This window comes from Dermochelys coriacea, chromosome 7, assembly GCF_009764565.3.
Source record: "Dermochelys coriacea isolate rDerCor1 chromosome 7, rDerCor1.pri.v4, whole genome shotgun sequence".
In the NCBI taxonomy this organism is placed as follows: Eukaryota; Metazoa; Chordata; order Testudines; family Dermochelyidae; genus Dermochelys; species Dermochelys coriacea.
This window is the reverse complement of record NC_050074.1, coordinates 120934751-120955778: the sequence shown is the minus strand read 5'-3', so window position 1 is coordinate 120955778 and position 21028 is coordinate 120934751. Positions and strand designations below refer to the sequence as shown.

The window sequence follows — 21028 nt, the reverse complement described above, 5'->3', positions numbered from 1 at the left end:
TATGTCTGTAGCTAGAATTGATGTCCTGTTATAATTGTATTGAGAATCACATTACTCAGGACATGACTTCTTTTACTTTGCCTGGGATGGTTATGTTTGCAGCTGTCAGTCACAAACAGTGATAAAGAGGTTCCCGTTGTTGGTCAGTTTATGCCAGTCCCACAGGGCCAGCTCCAGGCACCAGCGAAGGAAGCAGGTGCCTGGGGCGGCACTCCGTCTGTTATTGGGGCGGCACGTCCGGGTCTTCGGCGACAATTCGGCGGCGGGCCCTTCATTCCCTCCCTTCCACTTCCGCGGCAGCTCAATCGTTTTTTTTTCTTTTTTTTCGCCGCTTGGAGTGGCAAAAAAGCTGGAGCCAGCCCTGCAGTCCCATCCTTCTGTTTAAAAGTTAAGGATTAAACTCAGTAGTTCAATTTAGCAGGCCATCTCTCCCTGGCAACCCCCTGCAGGGGCCAGGTACAATGGCAATCCTTTGAGCATGGGTGTTTGTTCCCTGCTAGCCACACCCTATGTGTGTTCTGGGAATTCATCCAAGTGCCAATGCTGAGACTTGTCCAGGACCTCAGTGATTTATGTTCCCCCACACCTGTTTCAGAGGTTGACAGTTTTGTGTTGGCTCCCAGCCCTGACTCACGCTCCTCCTCTGGAAGATCGCTAGAGCTGAGCGAAATTCTTTTGGTGAATAGTTTATTTGCCAAAAAAAAATGCAGTTTCAGGTTGACTGAAACTATTTGAGATTGATCCCTGTTCCAATGATTTATTTATAAAAAGTAGGAAAGCTTCAAAAGAAGAGATTGAGACAGCCCATAGCTCAGTGGTTAGAGTGACCTGCAAAACCCAAGTCCAAATTCCTTGGGTTCAAACTGCAGAACAGCAGATATAGATTAAATCTCAGGAAAAACTTCCTAACTGTAAGAACAGTAGGACAATGGAACAGACTGCCTATGGAGGCTGTGGAAGCTCCTTCACTGGAGGTTTTCAAAAGGAGGCTGGAACCATCTGTCTTGAATGGTTTAGACACAAGAAATCCTGCATCTTGGCAGGGGATTAGACTAGATGACCCTTTCAGTCCCTTCTAACCCTATGGTTCTATGATTTCTGACACCTGTCTCTGAAGTCTTGAGGTATATCTCAGAAAACTGAAAATTTTATATTTATTCTACTCTAGATATCACCCACTCCCGGACCTATTAAAGAGTGAACATCTAAACATTGCTCCATTCTCTTAAGGCCACCACATTCAAGCTTTGGATCCTCAGATGGAGGAAGTTCCTGAGGCTATAGATGCCCCACAGATATCGTGTTGGTTTTCTGCAAATATAACAGGCTGGATAATTATAACTGGAACTTTGTTAAAATTTGAAGACAGCTAACAGTATTTATTCATTAAAATTCAACAAAGGAAAATATCTCTCCATCGTGCCTTTGATGAATCTAGCTGTTTGTTTGAAAACCAATGAGGCCTTGGTAGAATGGGTCGATGATTAGAAACCCAAAGTCACAAAGCTCACGCTTATTCTAGTTCTAATGAGATGCTCTGACCGACTTCGGGCAGCTAACATTAGAACTCATTTTGTTCTAATTTTTAATAATTCTGAAAATCATCGGTAGTCGCTTAATTAGATCCAAACAGACACCTAGTCTTGGCTGTTTAGCCTAACAGGCTTTAATCAACATATTTTTAATGATCTCTTGGTAGAGTGGTTGCATCACAGAAACTTTGGAGGACACAGACTTGCTTAGTTTGAAAACAATGTTGCATAGTTAAAGTGAAAAACATTTCTTTCCTTTCTCCTCTTTGTTTCCTCTAAAGGGATAAGGAGCGAGTGTTGGCTAACATGGAGCAGGAGTTTCCAACGCAGAGAATGGATGTTCCTCGTTTCACTGGGGGAGGCTTTGCTCTCACCAAGCAGCCGCCCAAGGTTATGGCCTAAACTGGAGTCATCTCATCATGTCCCACTTTTCCTGCTGAACTAAATTAGTTCTTGGGTGTTTCAGAGAATGGTTTTAGATTAACTCATATCAAACGTTCTCTTTGGTATCATTGCATTGTTTTCATAAAAGAAGCTTATTCTAGAGAGGGCAGTGCTGTAATTTACACACAATAGGCTAAATTCTGCTCTTGATGGCACCAGCATTACCACATACATGTCCATGGAGCTGCACAGCTGGGACATATGCAGATATTTCTTCCTTGTTACTGTGACTTTTTATTTAGAATTGTAACACCCAAAATACTTAAATGTGTACAATTATATACCCTCTATCTACCTCTACCCAAGCACATATTCCGTTTATCCATCAATTTAAATTTACTAAAAGGAAGGAGAAAAACAGAAAAGAAAGAAAAAGGAATAACGAGAAACTCCATGTCCTATTTTAAGCAAACACTGAACTGACAACTCTTTGCTCAGATGTTCATGTGAGACAATTCTTTGTGTGGGAGTAATATCATTTGGTTTATTCAATATTTGCTACAGCCATTATTAAGATCAAGGGAGTTTTTGGCCACAGTAGGCCTACCCACTGTACATTGTTAAGGGTTACAATTCTGCATACTAGATGTGGATACTAAGTGACATAATTATGTCTGTTTAAATAGGCAGTCTATATACTCTGTCTGGAACCTGCCATCCTCTATAAATTGTTTCTTGTAAATCTGAACTCAAAACATGGCAAACTTTGCACTTTAATTTCTATTAGGAGAATGATCCTGGAACATTTTTGTAACTTTAAAAAATTGTTTTTGCAACACAGTGTGAGCCCTCCAACCTTTTTGGCCAAAAGAGATTTAATTACCATTGATTACCAAGTGATACGACAAAATCACTGCGAGAGGTGCTGAAGTATAGAAAACTCTCAAGCTGTAAAATAAAATGTTTTGAAACTGCTTTCTATATGGAATGCTCTCTCCTGGCCCAGGGGATGAAGAACTAGTCCAAAGAGATATGCTGATAAATATTTAATACCAAAAAAAACCCTTTGCAGAGATTTTGATCTTTGCTTTGGTGGAACACATAATTAAATATTAAAGCTACTGTGGGAAACTTTTAATGGAAGTGTTTAATTCAGGAGAATCAAGTTAAATACAACAGGGATCTACTTTCTGTTACATCAGAGGCCAGAACACTATTGTATTTTTTTTCTCTCTGTCAAGTTTATTTACACCACAGTATCATTTTAGAGGAGTCTTATTGTCTGACTCTTGTCTTGTGTGTGTGTATGACATTTCAGTATAACCACAATAATCCAATCACAGTAAAGTCAAGATGGCTGACCTGGATATATGAGTATGAAGATGTCCCAAATAGGGTCTAGGCCATTCTTTAGAAAGGAGCTGAATTTCCAGTGTTACTATAAAGCCAGATTTTTCCCTGTTTACTCAGACTGAGTAATAATGTACTTTGGGAGTAGTCATACTGAAATAAATTAAACTACTCCCAGAGTAAAGCATTACTCCAATGTAACAATGGCAGAATTGGGCTCAGAGAACCCCAGAAACCCAGACCATTATGGATAAGTCATTTGTTTATTACTCCATATCTTAACTGTACAATATAGGGGCCAAATTCAAAGTTCATTCAAGACAATGAAAGTCTTTCCATTAATTCAGATCAGGATCTAGGAGAGCAAGCATAATCTAATGGTTAAGGCTGAGGTAGGGAGTAGGCACCAGTATGATTCCCTGCTCTCCCTCTTTCTGCTTATGTGACCATGGGCAAGTCCTAACAGACAGATTCTGCCACCATTACCTGCACTGTTTAGTATCTAGTGTCAAAAAAAATGGGACTATGAATGGAATAAGGTACTATTCAGTGTTGAGTAGGGGAGGCAGAATCTAACCTTAAATATCTCACTGTCTCAGTTTACCTATCTATAAAATGGGTATAATAATACTTGAGTGGAGAGTTATGAGGATTAATTCATTCATGTTTGAAAAGTGCTTTAAGCTACTTAGCTGGAGAGCACTATAGGAATGCAAAGTACTAGGATTTGTGACAGCAAGTATGCTTCCCAGTCCGAACGAATGAGTAATGAGTATGAGCCCACTTGCCAAGTGCAGCACATGGCAATAAAATGCTAGGAGACTAATGTTAGGCACCCAAAGTTTGAATACATTGGCCACTAGCCCTATCCCAGCTCAATTGCATTAACTTACCTGTAGTGGGCTGGTCACCCGCTCCTGCCCTGAAGGGCTTGAAATCAGCCCTAGGAGAGGGCTGAGGCTGCGAGAGGGCTGCTGCTAGGGAAAGCAGCAAGCCTCAGTTGATTGGGGAAACAGCCACAGCTGCGGCCATGGCCCAATTAGGCCCCAGATAGCCTTTATAAGAGGGCAGTGGGCCAGGAGGACAGTCTCTCTCTAGATGTTGAGAGAGAAGAGCTTGGGAGCTCAGCAGGGTACCTATCAGTAGAGCAGGGCTGGGGAAAGGCCAGAGGAGTTGGGGCGCTCCGGCCTGAGAAACCCCCAGGCTGCAGGCCTTGATGAAGGCCTAGGAAAAGGGTACTGGGGTTGCAGAGGGCAGCCCAAGGTAGGCAGAAGCAGCAGGTCCAGACCCTCCTTGCCAATGATGAGTGGCAATTATACTGCAGTCTGCCCCCCGGGAGCGGGGGCTAGATGGTGAGTGGCAGTAGCCAAAGAGTGAGGTGAGGGGGTGATAGAGGGTGGCGGTTCCCCAGGGGTGGGGGAAGACCCAGATCTGTGGGGGTACTACCGGGGGCAGCACCCTGGCGTAAAAAGCGGCACCGGGGTCCGGAAGGGACTCAGGGCCCAGCGGCAAGCGGGACACCGGCCTGCAGAGGGTGCTCGGGAGCCTGGAAATGCTAATTCCCTGGATGACCAGCAGGAGGCGCCGCAGGGGTGAGTCCCGCCTCGCTACATTGCCGCTTTCAGGAGAACTAAACTTGCTCAGGAATTTGAAAAATTAAGAATTGTTGCTAATAACTTTTATCATTGCCAGGAACTAAGCAACTACAGCCTGCCTAATTTACAGCATCAGAGAGTCCTGAAACCTTATGTAGATTCAGGCATTAAAACTGTCTAAAGCACACCAGAAACAGAACAAATTCCTCGAGGACTATAAAAGCCAGAGAATTTGAAAATCATTGTCCCTGTCTGCGAATCTGCATGGTGCCGAGGCGCTTTGAATGCTTGAAGATTTGACTTACACAGCAGGAAACGACAGAACTTTAATGGTAGCATCATTTGTTTGCTTAGCCCTGCGTGGCAGGCAGCATTTCTGAAGTGCTCATTTAGGTCCTGTTGCTGAATAATGATGATTGAATCCAACACTGGGTGCGATGTAAACCAGAAGGAATAGTCACACTTCACCTTTTGGTTGCTGTAAAAGCACGTGAAAAGATGGAGAGGTAGGGCTCGATCCAGGCCAACTGAAGTCCATGGGAGCCTTTCCACTCACTGCAACAGGTGTTGGATTGGGTCCATAGCAGTCTTCCTGGTGAGTCTATCATGGATTCTAAGGAACTTCTCTTATGGTGGGTGTAATACTTTGAGTGTTTGATTTCAGAGCTCCGGAGGGGGAGACACACTACTTTAAAGACGGGGTAGCTTCCCTGAAGAAGCTTACTATCTAAGGCCCTGACCCTTTAAGCTGAGGTCAATTGGTGCAGAGGGGTCTGTCTGCATCACATTGCAGGAGCAGGGCCTCACTCAGACAACACATGTGATATAACAAATTCAGCCACAGAAGTGTGAGCTCTCTGGGGGAGGAACCATCTATTTGCTACACGAGTACAGAGTTCCTAGCACCAGGCGGCCTGATCCATAAATGGGACCTGTAGGCACTACTGGAGTGTCAATAATAGATAGCAGCACACATCATGTGCCCTATTGTCATCTCCTACCAGGGTAAATCAGGAATAACTCCCCTGAAGTCCATGGGGTTTCACTGGTGTAAGGCAGATCACAACCAGGACCCACCTGTGGGGAGGTCAGTATTGCAAACACATAATAAGGGGACAGGGGTGCTCATGAATGGGTGCTTTTCCAAGTGTTACTGAAGAAGGGGTGATGTGTGCGTGGAGGAAGCTGTGGCTGGATCAGCATGAGAGGAATATGATTTTAGCAATACATTCTAAATGGCCTAGAAGAGTGGGAGGCGAGACACAGTGTGGCCAGCAAGGAAGAGGCTGCAGTAGTTTACAGGAAAGCTAACCAAGGTGTTAGCAGCCTCGGGAAGAAGAAATGAGATATCACTGTGGGCTAACACTGAACAAAGCATCACCGCAGATATACCCTCCCTCTGGATACACTTGCTGTCAGGTAGGTCTGTCAACATTTGCACTGTAAACACTATTATTAGAGCTTTATAATTTAGCCGAACAAATTTCGAGCTGGTATGCAGTATGCCAGTTCTCAGATAACTGAGCAGTATTCTACCCCCTCTTACACCAGGGCTGAATTAACTATGCCACAAGCAAATTTGGAGAGAGGCGGCAGGGTAAAAAGGATCTCTTTGAATGTTTTATTTTAAATCTTAAATTACAGGAGGGTGAGTCAGTGGCAAAGCCTGGAACACCAGGCAGGAGTTGTGGTTTCTAACCTGATTCCCTAGTCACCAGCTGACACTAAGCCCATCAGGCTCAGCATTTACCCTCTAGAAGTGGAGGTTCCAGATTAGGTTAATTTGAATTTAGGGACTTTAATAAATGAGTAGTAGTTACTCAGTGGATGGTGTCGCTGATGGGTCACCCCTTCCAGGGGAGGATGTTTTCAGTTTGTTTCCAAAAACTATCGGGAGAGATGGTGAAGCTTTTCCATCGAATAGCTCTTTCCTCTATGAATGGTCCCATTCAAGTCAACGGGGCTCCTTGTGGAATAAGGGGTTACCCAACAAGTGTAAGACAGAAGCTTGGCCCAGGAGCTGAGGTTAAGGATCCTAGCTTCAAAAAGCAGTGCCTAAGTTGTGTCTGTCAAATAAGCACAGACAGCTGCATATTTTAATCAGGTGCTATTGACTGTTAGCATGTGCAAGTGTATTTGATGGATGCAATTTAGGAGCAGTTTAGAGTCCAGATCGTTTGAAGGACTGAGGACCCTCAACTCCCCTTGAAGTCAATGGGAATTGTGATTGCTTAGAACCCCCCAGGAGGTGCTGAGCACATTGCCGCCAGAGGAGACATTTAGGTAGGGTGCGGCGGTGGGTGGGAGTTGTTTCCACGTCCTTGTGTGGCAGGTCTGGGGGTTGGAGAAAGCAGGTCTCTCCCACTCTTCTGGGCAGCTGGGATCCGCAGGGGTTCTTGGTTTATCATCTTGGCCCATAAAGCACAAATCTGTCCCAATTCTTGCCGCAGCTAGGGCAGGCGAGCTCATGGCGCATCTCCACAGCAACCAGCCTCTTCTTCCCACGCAGGGTCAGCTAGATGCACTCATATACGTGCACCTGCTGCTTTGTGCTTTGGCCTGGAGAGTGGGAGAGGATGGATCAGCAGGGCTCAGCACCTTTGAGGGGGGAAGCTATGTCTGCACCTGCCCCTTTAGTATCCTCAGGAGAGGCAGTGAATGGGTGTCAGAGGGACCATGGGATATACCTGGCCTCCCATTGCTAGGTCCATGGATTGTTGCTAAATGAGGCACTTCTCAATCTACTAACACGCTAACCCACTTAGCACAGTTTCTTTGCTCCTATCTAGCTCAATATGTTTCTGTTCCCCCTCTAGCAGCTGCTCCACCGGAGAGAATAAAAACCTACAAAAGCTACTTGTGAGAGGAGCTGCTCCCTTCTCTCAAGCCATAAAAAATGTGTGGTATTAGCTCTGATAGTCCCCGCTTCAAATCCAAACCCAGCCGAGGGGGTGTGGTGTGGTAATTTTGTTGTAGTAAACCTATATGAATTATAAGAAGTAAAAGAAATAAATCACAACACATGCTCCTGAAATAGACTGATTTTTACATTTTATCCTCTGTAAATCCAAGAACTTTCAGGGGCCTGAGTGGCCCCTGGACACCTGCGGAAACTTGTCCTCTCCTATTCAAATCTGAAGTGGTGTATTGGACTCTCTGGGTCAGATTTTAATGCCTTTTCTCACTCTCAGGTTTCAGAGTAGTAGCCGTGTTGGTCTGTATTTGCAAAAAGAAAAGGAGTATTTGTGGCACCTTAGAGACTAATATTCATTTGAGCATAAGCTTTCGTGAGCTACAGCTCACTTCATCAGATGCATTCAGTGGAAAATACAGTGGGAGATTTATATACATAGAGAACATGAAACAATGGGTGTTACCATACACACTGTATGGGCGGGGGGAACCTTTTATAGTGCACGTTCTTGTCAACTGCTGGAAATGGCCCACCTTGATTATCACTACAAGAGGTCCTCCCCTCCTCCCCCGCTCTCCTGCTGGTAATAGCTCTCCTTAAGTGATCACTCTTGTTATAGTGTATATGGTAACACCCATTGTTTCATGTTCTCTATGTATATAAATCTCCCCACTGTATTTTCCACTGAATGCATCTGATGAAGTGAGCTGTAGCTCACGAAAGCTTATGCTCAAATGAATTTTAGTCTCTAAGGTGCCACAAGTACTCCACTTCTTTTCTCACTCTCAGTAGCATCTCATTCCCCAGGCAGTCCCATTGGCTTTAGCAGGACTACTCGTAGCAGTAAAGTACTATCTAGCATGAGGAAGGGTGTCACAGAGACTGACCATATATTTGAAACCGACCCTGTGCAACGTGCTGAGCTTCTAACAATGATCCTTAGGCAAACAGTAACTTCCATGGAGTTGAAGGTGCTGAGTCACATCCCAAGAGGCTTTCTGCACCATGCATGATCACATCCTTACAGCCACAGAAACAGACGCATTTAGAGATGGAGCTGAAATCCTGTCCTTAACTCACCCTGGCATGATTTGGTCGAGTAGCAGGCGTCAGATGTTGAGTTCTTGTCAGAATATAGGTGCCCCCAGGGGGTTAAGAGCTATATGCCAGTGATCTAAGGATGTTGCCAGGGCAGGTGTGCTCCTTGACTGGGAGTTAATTGGGTAGTGATTGACTCCACACAGGATTCCCAGGGGTAGTGGTAGTGTTGCTTTTTCCGGGTGGGGAGGAAGGCTGTTACTTACGGAACAGTTCAAATGTGGAGCCCTGCAATCTGAAAAGAAAGACAACGCTGAACTCTTTTCCTGCGGAAAACCTTGCTAACAAATTTATTAGAGCATAAGCTTTCGTGAGCTACAGCTCACTTCATCGGATGCATTTGGTGGAAAAAGCAGAGGAGAGATTTATATACACACACACACAGAGAACATGAAACAATGGGTTTATCATACACACTGTAAGGAGAGTGAAAGAGGAGGTTTTCCTCCTTTCCCCCCCCTGCTGCTGGTGATGGCTTATCTTAAGTGATCACTCTCCTTACAGTGTGTATGAAACATTGTTTCATGTTCTCTGTGTGTGTGTGTGTGTGTGTGTGTGTGTGTATATAAATCTCTCCTCTGCTTTTTCCACCAAATGCATCCGATGAAGTGAGCTGTAGCTCACGAAAGCTTATGCTCTAATAAATTTGTTAGTCTCTAAGGTGCCACGGGTACTCCTTTTCTTTTAAAGGTAATTAGGTGACTGACTCCTATTGATTTCAATGAGAGTTAGGCACCTAAATACCTTTGAGGATCTGGCCTAAGTACTTCGCTGAACCAGGGCACATATGCAGGTTTTCTGTGCATCCAATATAGGGCCCCGTTCCTATACTATGCTGAGTGTCTTCGGCAAGGTAGAGTGACTTCAACTCCCAGGGAAGTCAACCGTGCCAGCTAGTCACAGGATAGGGTCTTCTGTGACAGTGACTGATTGACCTGGTCAGATCCGGTCAGTTAGAATCTCCTGCCTTTTAATCCTGAGAAACCTGACCACGTGCCCCAAACTGTGTGTGTGATCCCATCTAGTTTCATATAAAAAACAAACCTGTAATTTTCATTTTTTGCAACCTGGACAATGGGTGAAATAAAGCCAGTTTAGCTAATGCCTGGAGGGAAAAAAAAAAGAACAGTGTACAGTATTACATTGATCCAGGAAGCAGTTTTGCGAGGCAGGATGGTTTTGTGGGGAAATGCTGGCCTGGCTCATCTCAGCCACTCTGAGTTCAAGTCCTGCTCTTGCAACAGACTCTCTGTGACCACAGACAGGTCACTGTAATCTCCCTGTGCCTCATCTTGCTATCTGTGGTATGGGCATAAGAATAGTTCCTTTGCTGGTCTTGTCTATTTCGAGTACACACTCTTCAGGACAAGGATTGTTTCTGTCTATGCTACAGTCAGAGGTGTGATTGAAGCATACGTAGGCAAACCTGCATTAGCTTTAGTGTAGCTAGTGCATCTAAAAATAGCAGTAAAGGTGCAGCAGCCATGGCTTCAGCATGGGCTGTGCAAGCCTGTCTGGGACTTTGGTTACATCCCTGCATTGCTAACCCATATCAGGGTCCATGCTGCCGTCTCTTCACTGCTACTTTAGCTGCTCTAGCTGGATCAAAGCACCGCCACCAATTGCAGTGTAGACATACCCCTATGTATTTGTACAGCACCTAGCACAATGAAGGTGTGATCTTGGTTGCAGCCTGTAGTTGCTAGGGTAATACAAATAATAGTAAGGAAGTAGCAAGTTCCATTTCTTGGGAGATTCTCTCCCCCTCCATCCCTCTGCCCCAGAAAGATATTGGCTGTTTGCCAAAAAAAAAACCCCACTTAAAAACCCTGAAATGTTTTGTTTTGGCAAAAATTAACATTTTATCAAAATAAAGTTTTGATACATTTCTTTTGATCAGCTCCAATGATCAAGCCTCAGTACACTAGAAGGATTTAGTTGCGTTGCCCATGTTAGTTTTTTTTAAAAGTTACACTGAATCTTTTCTCACTCTTTCCAATACATGTGCACCTAGATGCAAGACTTGGTGGAATGTCACAGCTAGGTGCATTAATAGGGTTATGGTTTCCCTGTCACCATTTGCTTTGTTCCATCCTCCTTCCCTATCCCCTGATATTTCAGAGTTAGTAACTGGATGTATTCCCTGTTGACAACTTAGGAAATCTCATGATTGGAGTTTTTATTTAAACTGATAGTGCATGAGTCTTCCAAAAATGACCAACTCCCTTGCTGTTTCCGGTCCAGTGGAGGAAAGAGAGAAACTTGAAATGCATTTAATTCCACCCTTCTGGATTGGTGCTGCATTCCTTTATTTGTTTAGTTGGGAGCTCTTGGATAAATCCACGTTTATACCATGCCTGAAACTGGCTCGGTATCGAGAGCATAATATTTCACTGCCCAAAAATTAGCTCCTAAATTCTTTAAAACAACCTGTTTACCGATTGTGTTGTACATTGTTTTGAAGTAGAATATTTCAATCTTTAGACAATGCAGCATGTACATTATGAATAGATATGCATGGGGCTAGATCCTCAGCTGGTCTACACGGACACCGGTCTGGTGATGCTCCATGGATCTATGTCCAACATAGCTGTACCAATTTACATCCGCTGACGACCAGGTCTATAGTGTTTACATCTAATTAGATGGCATTCCAAATTTGTTCCTAGTACGTTGTCTGTACACTGGATGTTAGTTCAAATTTGCCATTTCCGGTGGGTCATCTTCACTGTTAATGTCAAAAACATATGTGATACATAAACTTCATGTGATTCATAAACTTCAGCTGTCTTTTTCTCATCTTGGCGTTTCAAGCCATTGTCTCATTATGCAAGCTAGATATTAGTTCCTGTCTTCGGGATGGGGACCATGGTAACATTTTCAGAAGCACACGAGTGTTTTTTGACCCTGTCTCCTATTTTCGAAAGCGACCCGGGAATTTATGCCTCAATAGGACTGAGGCTCATTGGTGTTGAAGTCACTTTGGAAAATGTGAAGTAGGCTCCTAAGTTGCGCCGGCATTTTTGAAAATGTTACCCCTTCTTTGGCTGTGCAGATACGGTGATTGCTGATAGGTGGAGCCAGGTCAATAGGGTAACAAATGAAAGAGCAACATCAGATCTTAGGAAAGAAAACAGGCTTTGGTGAGCGTTGGGAGTCAGGAGATCCGAGCCTCAGCTCTATCAGCTTGCTTTTCATCTGGATGTGCCTCAGTTTCCCCTTCAGTAAAACAGGCATGATTTACCTCCCGCACAGCAGTGCTGGAAGCTTTATTTAATGCTTGGAAAGTTCTTCGAGCTGCTCAGATGGAAGCGACTGTGTTGGGTAGGGGCAATGATGGGGTCAGCCCCTCAGCTGGTGTCAGTTACCCTCCATTGACATCAATGGACCCCCATCCATTTACTCCAGCTGAGGATTTGGCCTTGTGTCTCCCTGGGTATTAGTGCAGCATGTAGCACAATGGGGCCCTGACAGTGGCCGAAGCCTTTGGGTGCTGCAGCCGCTTCACCTTGAACTTTCCCTTGAAATATGTTAACTCCTTATGCTAAACCATCTGTTCTACCTTGTGTCTAGCTGGGATGCTCTGAGTGCGTTTCCCAGACCTGATGAAGGGCTCTGCATAAGCTCACAAGCTTCTCTTTCTTGCCAACAGAAACTGATGCCATAGAAGATATTACCTCCCCGACCTCGTCTCTCTGATAGACTTGGACCAACAAGGCTACAACAACAGGGCATATAATATAAACAGGTGCTAATAATTTCTGGCCTGTACAGAGGAGGCACAGATCACAGATTCCCTGTTCATTAGGTCCTACCCTTCCTTTGTACCTCTCTGGTTGAGCCTTTGCAAGAAAGAACTTTTAGGTAAAGAAAATGTTTGACAGTCAGTTTGTTTTACACCATCAAATGAGCCTCAGGTTAATGTGATCTGAAAACTTCAAGAGATTCAGTGGCCCATGTGACACTATCATTCTCTGTCACTTTAACTGCCAGGTGTCCACACCCACAAAACACACCAGCACAGCTGGTATATCTGTTGTCCACGCCAGCAGAGAACCCAAGTGCCAGATGTACCATTCAACCCTCTTCCCCCAGCAGTAGCTCCTTCATAAGACAGTTGAGATGTGGTGTTGGTGGGGTCAGGTTGGGGGAAGTGGGTACTGGCAAGGCCTGCATGCTCTCTGCAGATTCCAGAGCTGTCAATCCCACACCCTTCACAAGCACTCACATTCAAATTAGGCAAGATCAATGGGAATTACGCTCCAGTTTCACTTGTCTGCCCAAGGGCTTCACCTTGTGCTCTCCAAGGATGTGTCTCGTAATTTACTTCAGTGCTGAGGGATAACTGGTTTTCTGTCAGCCTTTATCATCAGCTGGCAGCAAGCTAAGCAAGCCCTGTGCCGAACAATACATGCCTCTCCCTGCAGCCTCTTGATTTCTGCTTAGCTTCAACAACTTGCAACAGCATTGCGCCAAGTTCTGCAGCCCTCTCCTTATTTTCTGACCCTCTTCGGCTCCCAGGCTCCCATCAGGAGTCCCTAAAGCAGCACCTGCTGCTAGAACCATGGTTTGCTATCCCTGTCTGCGGCCCTCTCAACCAGGGTTGCCAGTTTTGGTTGGACATATTCCTGGAGGTTTCATCGCATGACATAATCTTTAATTAAAGATTAATCTTTAATTCCTGGAGACTCCAGGACAATCCTGGAGGGCTGGCAACCCTACTCTCAGCAGAAGCATCTGACCAGCCAAGCGGTCTCCCCTTTTGCAAAGCAGATGCCGCTGTCTCGACATGTCAGGCCGACCCCCCCACCCCTGGCATTACTGAGAGTTAAAATAAGAGTTGGGGACCAAACGCCCTGGGGGGGGAGGGGGTGTTAAATGCTGCTTTTGGTGATGTAACAACTCCACCCACCACGCCAATCAGGTGGCACTATTACACAGATCACTCATGCATAGGGGGAGTTTGGGCTAGACCCTAGTGCATCATTTCTAAATGACTTCTGTAACTTGAGCTAAAGTAGATCTACACTAGCACAGCTTAGTATTAGGTCCCTCCTCCCCTCTGGGGATGGAAGGGCACCACTCCAAGGCCGTAGTATGCACACCAAACCCAGACATCACAGCGCCTTCTTCAGGCAGCAAAGAGAGTCGAGCTGTTGAATTCGCATGCTCCCCGTTCCTCTTGGAGGCTGTCACCCAGCTTTTTCTTTTCCCCACCAGCTCTGTTTACCGACCAGTTCCCTTGTGAATTAACCCCTCCTGAGTGGGTGACTGCGAGGTAACCTTTGCTCATTGCCTGGAGAATTAAAGCTGGTCTCTGCCTCCCCTTTCTACCTGCTGAGGAGGTCAGATTGGTAGGAAAGCCCCTGGGTTTTGATTAACTGGCCTGCAAAATGGAACGCTGGGGCCTGCTTCCACTCAGGCTCCAGCAACACAAAGATAATTGACCTTAGGAAACTGCCTTTGGCAGTCTTTTCAGTATTTTGTATGGGGAAGTCCTGCAATCCAATTACATCTCACAATGGGCCTTTCGTGGGGCTGTTAGTTTAATGTGGCTTTCAGCAAAATTAGATTTAGGGGAGTCTGAAATCCCAGAAAAACTCCATGGGTTTATGTGATTTTTTGGAATAACAGCAGGGATGGATTACTGAACAATATTCCGACTAGGAGATATTGGCATTTAAACCACAGTTTGCGTGGCAATAGCATTGAAAACACTGCTCGCAGATCCACTGAGTGCTGGGGCTTAAGATCCACCTGTTAGAAATAAGAGCAAAATGTTCCTATTAGCTTGCAGGGTCTGCAATACATTCCTCCTGCGGTATCCAAGTCAGCTAAATGCCAAGGGGCACTACCATATAGTGTCAGAGCATTCAGACTGCAGATCAAAGGGGGGTGGCTTTTCCTTTTACATTGGGGTCTTCAAAGGTTAGAGGAGACAGAATCATAGGACTGGAGGGGACCTCAAGAGGTCATCCCAGTACAGTCCCCTGCACTCATGGCAGGACTAAGTATTATCTAGACCATCCCTGACATCCCCTGAATGTGGGGATTCGGAGGTCTGATTAAATGCCTCATTGGTGTGAAATGACAGCTCTTTTTCTAGGATCCTACACATTCCCACATAGCCAGATTTGTCAGAGAAATTCCAGCTACTTCACTGTGTGGATGGTACAGTGGTTAAGACACTAGCCTTGCACTTGGGAGACATCTGTTGAATTTCTTGTTCCACCAGAGACTTCCCTGTATGACCTTTGGCAAGTCTGTTAGCCTCTCTGGGCCTCAGTTTCCAATCTGTAAAGTTGGGACAATAGCAGTGCCCTACCTCAAAGGGGTATTGTGGGGCTAAAATACATTAAAGACTGTGAAGTGCTTTGAGATCTAAGATGAACAGCGCTATGTAACAGCTTGGTATTAGTATTAAACCCTCTAAGCTTTTCCATAGCTCTGGGAGGTAGACGGCACCTCTGTAAACCTAACTTGCAGCTCTCTCATGTCAGGAAAGGCTCTTGGTGCAGATGCATCTGAAGAGGGAGACATCAGCAAGTTGGGAAGAGGCTTCTTCTGACCTGCCCCAACCAAATGAAATGCACGCTGGTGAACAAAGTGGACACTCCATGGAATGACAATACTTTGCACTTGGGACAACCTCAAAGCACTTTACAAACACTAGTGAATTTAAACTTGTGCCAGGCCTTGAGATGGGCGAGTATTGTTCTCCTCCATTTCACAGAAGAGGAAAACGAAGCACAGAGAGGGGAAGCCACGTGCGGAAGGTCATACAGCCAATCTGCTGCAGGGCTTGAGTCCCTCTCCATCCCACACCTGGCACTTACCCTGGTACAAAGTGGGCACAGACACCACCACCAGTGTGAGAAGAGATTCTGATTCAACAACCTATGGTACTCACTTTGCATAGGGGTGAGTGACTCTGTGAGGTGCAGGGGAGTGAAAAAAATGCCTTCCACAAATAGTGCTGGCTGTGCTCACCAAGGTAAAGTGTTTATCTGCCTAAAGATGCACCTAGGCACGCAGTAGGCTTTTCAAAAGCATGTAGGGGCCTAACTTCCAATGGGAAAATTTCCACTAGGTGCCGACCTGCATTTTGACACAACTACATATCTTTAAAAATCTGTCCCCAAAGCCCTTCTGCGGTTAAGTGGTCATGATTGGGTTCACTGGGTTACCCAGAGTATTATGGGATGGGACTGTGCTCCACCCCCCTTCCTTTACTTCACGTTGGGTCAGTGGGGTCCCTGCCTTGTGCTGTGGGTGAATAAAGCGGCAAGTTCCTAGCTTGCAGTGCTGTGAGTAGACTTAGTCCGATTGCCTTTAATAAACTGTCTCTAGCCACGTGACACCAAGCTGTGTACTGCACAGTGCCATGGAGATGATGATGATATTTCTGACTTTCTCCAGCACCTTCCATCCAAAGTGCTTTGTAAACGTTCATGAATGAGGCTTCATAACAGCCCTACTCGGGAGGTCAGGATCATTATCGAGATGGGGAAAACTGAGGCACAAAGTGATTTCTTGTGTCTTAGATCATGGGAAAAGGCTGTGGCAGGGTAAGGAACAGAATCCGTCTTAGGAACAATTTCAGATTTGCCCATAAGAGGAAACATGAAACAGTCCTCTCTCAGAATACCAGATGATCCCCAACCGGATTAGAATGTTACAACAGTTGCAAATTCACCCAGAAGGTTTTAAAATCCTTGATTTTGCTGTGGTGTTACCACAGCAAAGCACTGCTTGTGTAATATACATTTGATCCATTTGTTGTATCCTTTTTTCAAACACCCTGATATGAGCCTGCTAGGTTGTCCTTCCTTGCAATAGGACCTCTCCATAGGGATTGGAGTCAAGCAGGCGCATTGACGTGCTGGTGGCTTTGTGCTGTTTATTGGACTCTAGGGATATGTCTACCCTGCACCTGACATTGTGATGGGCTGGAGCTTGGGCTCTCATACATTGCCCCCAGACTTTGGAGCCTGGGCTCCAGTCCGAGCTGGGACATATACACAGCTCTTTAAAGCATGCTAGCATGAGCCCTGCTAATAGAAGTCTGTGGGCCCAGGCAGTGTAGACATATCCTAGCGGTGTAAGTGTGTTTAAGTTAAACAAGTCACAGAAATAAAAGCATTGGCTGTTGCTTCCCCTTCAGTGTTCCAGACAGACGGAGATAAAACAGCAATGGTGATTGTGGAGATGGAGTGTCGCTGGCAAATGATATGAGCACAGAGATCATTTCCAGAGCCAGAAAGAGTGTAATTTCTTTTGAATCATCTTTAAAGTGATAAGGCCTGAAATCCAGTTCAGACAAAAGTCGCGTGGAAGGAATGTAATGTTTGGAACTTTAACAAATATTGGAACTTCATAAAATTTCCAAGTTTAGAAAAGAAAAGAAAAGAACCTTACCTCCAAAGAAGCTACTTCCTAAGGAATGGGATAGTGTAGCCCGGTCATGGAATACAGGCTTTTGTACTTACTCAAAGCAGAACACATTGTGGTTGTGTCTTGTTAATAATTGCTTGCAAGTGTCTCTCATAGCTCTGGGACCTCTGCTGGTATGTTACATTCACTTTTCCCCATGTTGTCTATCTAGATTGTGAGCTCTTTTGGACAAGGACTGTTTCTTACTATATGTCTGTATAGTGCTTAGCAGAGTGGGGTCTTGAGCCTGTCTGGGGCCTCTCTAGGTTCTACCTTAATACAGATAACAATACAGATAAAGCCTAAATTTGTGAATTCTGTGTTTATGATACTCTCTTTAGTGCCTAATGCCTTTTTGTCCTGCCTGTTAATAGGTTATTGTGTATCCCCTTGATAGTAATGATGTTATTGGCACGTCCTGAGCCATTTCTAAAATTGGATCCCTTTACTAGGCACATACTCAGTTTCTAAAAGAAACTGCACCACAGCTGACAATTGGCATTTTTTTCAAATGCCCTCACATTCAGATTTTTTAAAAAAGAGCATCTGTGATGCCATCTGTAATAGTGACCACCTAGTGTTGCCCAATAATGTTACAGAGTGCAGATCCCCTGACTTCCAGTCCAGGTCCCTACTACTGGACCACACTGCTTGATTGAGTCAGGGGTAGCTCTGATTATTTTATGAGAGGGACACATATCAGTGGATCCATATGCTTAAGCATTTACTTAAAAACATGAAATTCCGTGTTCCAGATTCTTCATTTGGAGGCTGTCATATGGAGGTGAAAAGGAAGAAGAAATAAAGCTGAAACTTAGTGAGTATCAATCTCATTCTTGTATTTTTATTCAGTGCTGTTTTATATATTTTTTGTTTTGTTTTTCTTTCAATCAAGACACAGGCTTAAGCAGGAAAATAGACTGTCTGCTAGGGTGTCCTTAGTAAATGGATTCCTCAGCAATCATACTGGTCCAATTCTGATCCCACTTACTGATCCCATAAAACTAGAGGGGTTCCATTGAACTCAATGGATTTACACTGGTGTGCCTGAGTTGAGAATCTGGTTCAGTATTATTAATTAATTAGATTTACACATTTTCCAGCTTTGCTGCTGGTCTCATAAGTGGTGTGAAGGTTGCACACCTGTGATCAAATCATTTCATACCAAAGATGTCTATTCCCAAGGTGCTGATCTCACTCTGGGAGGGATCTGCATACCCACACTCCACAAACATGGTAGTCTAGGTTCAACTAGACCTAGGTATGTGGTTTAGGGTTGCCAACCTTCCAGAATTGTCCTAGAGTCTCCAGGAATTTAAGATTAATCTTTCATGAAAGATTATGTTATGTGATGAAACCTCCTGGAATATGTCCAACCAAAATTGGCAACCCTTGTGTGGTTATATGTTGTGGGAAACTGTACCTTTAAGTGGCTTAGCTTGGGAGACAGGAAGTCTGGGAAGCGGCACTGCAGAAGCCCGGGTTGTGTTATGCAGAGGCAGTGGAACCGAGACACTGAATGAAGCAGATCTGATAAATTCCTTGTTCTGAGTGATTACTGAACACCACACATCAGCATAGTTCATGCATTCAAAAGCCCAGCATATTTACTGATTTCAGTGGAAGTTAGGAGCCTAAATACCTTTATGGACCTGGGCCAAAGTTCCTTTTTCTGCTTGACATTCATCAAACCATCTGTCCCTTTCTGCTGGGGGAATCTGACATCTAGGTCAAAGAGCAATTGTTTATTATTACTGCTGGAGTTTATTATTTTATTTGTATTACAATATTGCCCAGAGGCTTATATTGAGCCCAAAGGCCCCACTGTACGTAGTGCAGCACAAATACCTAGTAAGAGAAATTCCCGCTTCGAGGAGAGTATATTTTAAATAGGCAAGACAATAAAGGGTGGAGGGGAAACAGAAGCACAGCCCTGACTCTATGGTCCTGAGGAGCTCAATCTGCCTTAGGTATCCTGTTGTACCTAAGAGACTTCTTTTGCCATTTGTTCTGTGCTCCTCACACGCTGGAACTTTTTTTCAAGGAAGTTTCAAAGGCCAGACCATCTTAGGAGTCTGCTTGTAAGGTGGAGTGGACATAGGGGCTGTGGTAGCAGAGCGAGCCCATTCAGACCCGCTCCATCCGGCACCATGCTGTTTTAAAATCTCTTCTAAAATGTGCATCTTAAAAACAACCCACAAGTCACACAGACGACGAGATTGAACATCCCACCCATTCAGTGGAGTCAAACAGAGCCGGGGAGTCTTCCCCTCCCCGGACAGGATGGAAAGACAACGATCCTAGAAACACACGGAGTAATCTGAGAAAGTGGAATGCATCCGATAAAGTGAGCTGTAGCTCACGAAAACTTATGCTCAAATAAATTTGTTAGTCTCTAAGGTGCCACAAGTACTTCTTTTCTTTCTGAGAAAGTGGGTCACTTTCACCGGGTCGAAGCCTAATTTTGCAGAGGCCAGTACAATAAATGGCAGCCAGCCTAGTCACACGGTTGTTCCTGCAGCGCAGAGCTGGGAGGGGTGGGGGGAAGGACATATAAATCATTGCATAGGATCTATAGCTGTTTTATGTGTTCTCTCTCTCTTTCTTATGTGATATACTAGGCCAGTGGTTTTCAACCTTTTTTCATTTGTGGACCTCAAAAAACTGTCAAATGGAGCTGAGGACGTCTTTGCAATCTTAGACATAGTCTGCGGACCTCTGGCTGAAAACTACTGTACTATGCAGAACTTGCCAGAAAGAGGGTTTGTTTTCTTTCTTTTTTTCTTTCTTAGATTTTAAGATGAGAAGGGACCATTAGATTATGTGGTCTGACCTCCTGTATAACACGGGCCATAGAATTTCACCCAGTTATGCCTATAGGGAGCCCATTAACGTGGATCTCTTCTTGAAAGGCATCCTGAAGGCTTGAAGAGAAGTCTGTCTGTGTTTCTTAGTCACAGCTGCTCTGCTCCTTCCCCTCTATGCTCTTTATTTAGAAGAGCAATGCCTCAAGAGGAGCACTGTAGGCTGGATTTATATAGTGTAATAAGAACATTAAGGCACCTATGGTCCTGGACTCTTGTGAGCTGCCATGACAGTGGCCGACGTGGGAGCTCTTGCCTCTCACAGGGAGAGGGTGGAGGAAGGTTGCTAAGTGCAGAGCAGGAGGCTCTGGTGCCCCTTCCCCAATCTGCATGAGGAATTCGGGTCTCACCTATGGCCATGCCAGGATACAGTGTGTTGCCAACACACACCAGCCCTGCAACGGACTAGTGCAGCTTGCCATGGGCTAGGGGCCCTCATGCCCCCTGTGCAATGTGGAGTCCTCCAGAATGCAGAGGGAGCAGCCCAGTGTGATTGTAGGGCTGGCAGGGGACGTGTGCATTGGATCCAGCACATAGAAAACAGGGGGCACTGGGCCTCCGCCGTGAACAGCTTTGGCCTTCCCCCCAGCACCCTCACATGGGGGGGAAGTTCCCCCTCCTTGGGTCTCAGTTCTGGTCATCCTGCCCAGCACCCCTCCTGCCTACCCCCCCCCCCCCCCGATCTCTTGGGATGGGAGGAGAGAGGGAGAAGAGGGCTTGGTGAGCTGGGAGGGAGAAAGGGAAAAGACAATTGGGAGCCAAATGGGGGAAAGAGAGGGAGGGGGCCAAGCATGCCATGTGGGTTGGAGGGAGGGAGAGAAAGGGGGCAGGAAGTTAGCCAGAGTGGGAAGAGAGCCA

The 21028-nt window shown here is 45.2% G+C and overlaps 1 protein-coding gene across 1 annotated transcript in view; it reads left to right on the top strand.

Moving 5' to 3' along the window:
- The window catches only part of CFAP58 (cilia and flagella associated protein 58), a 94593-nt gene extending 91542 nt beyond the window's left edge, over positions 1-3051 (top strand). The window contains 1 exon segment of the mRNA XM_038410272.2: positions 1814-3051. Coding sequence (XP_038266200.1) covers positions 1814-1934 — 121 coding nt within the window. The 3' untranslated portion in view covers positions 1935-3051.
- Positions 3052-21028: the final 17977 nt, after the last annotated feature.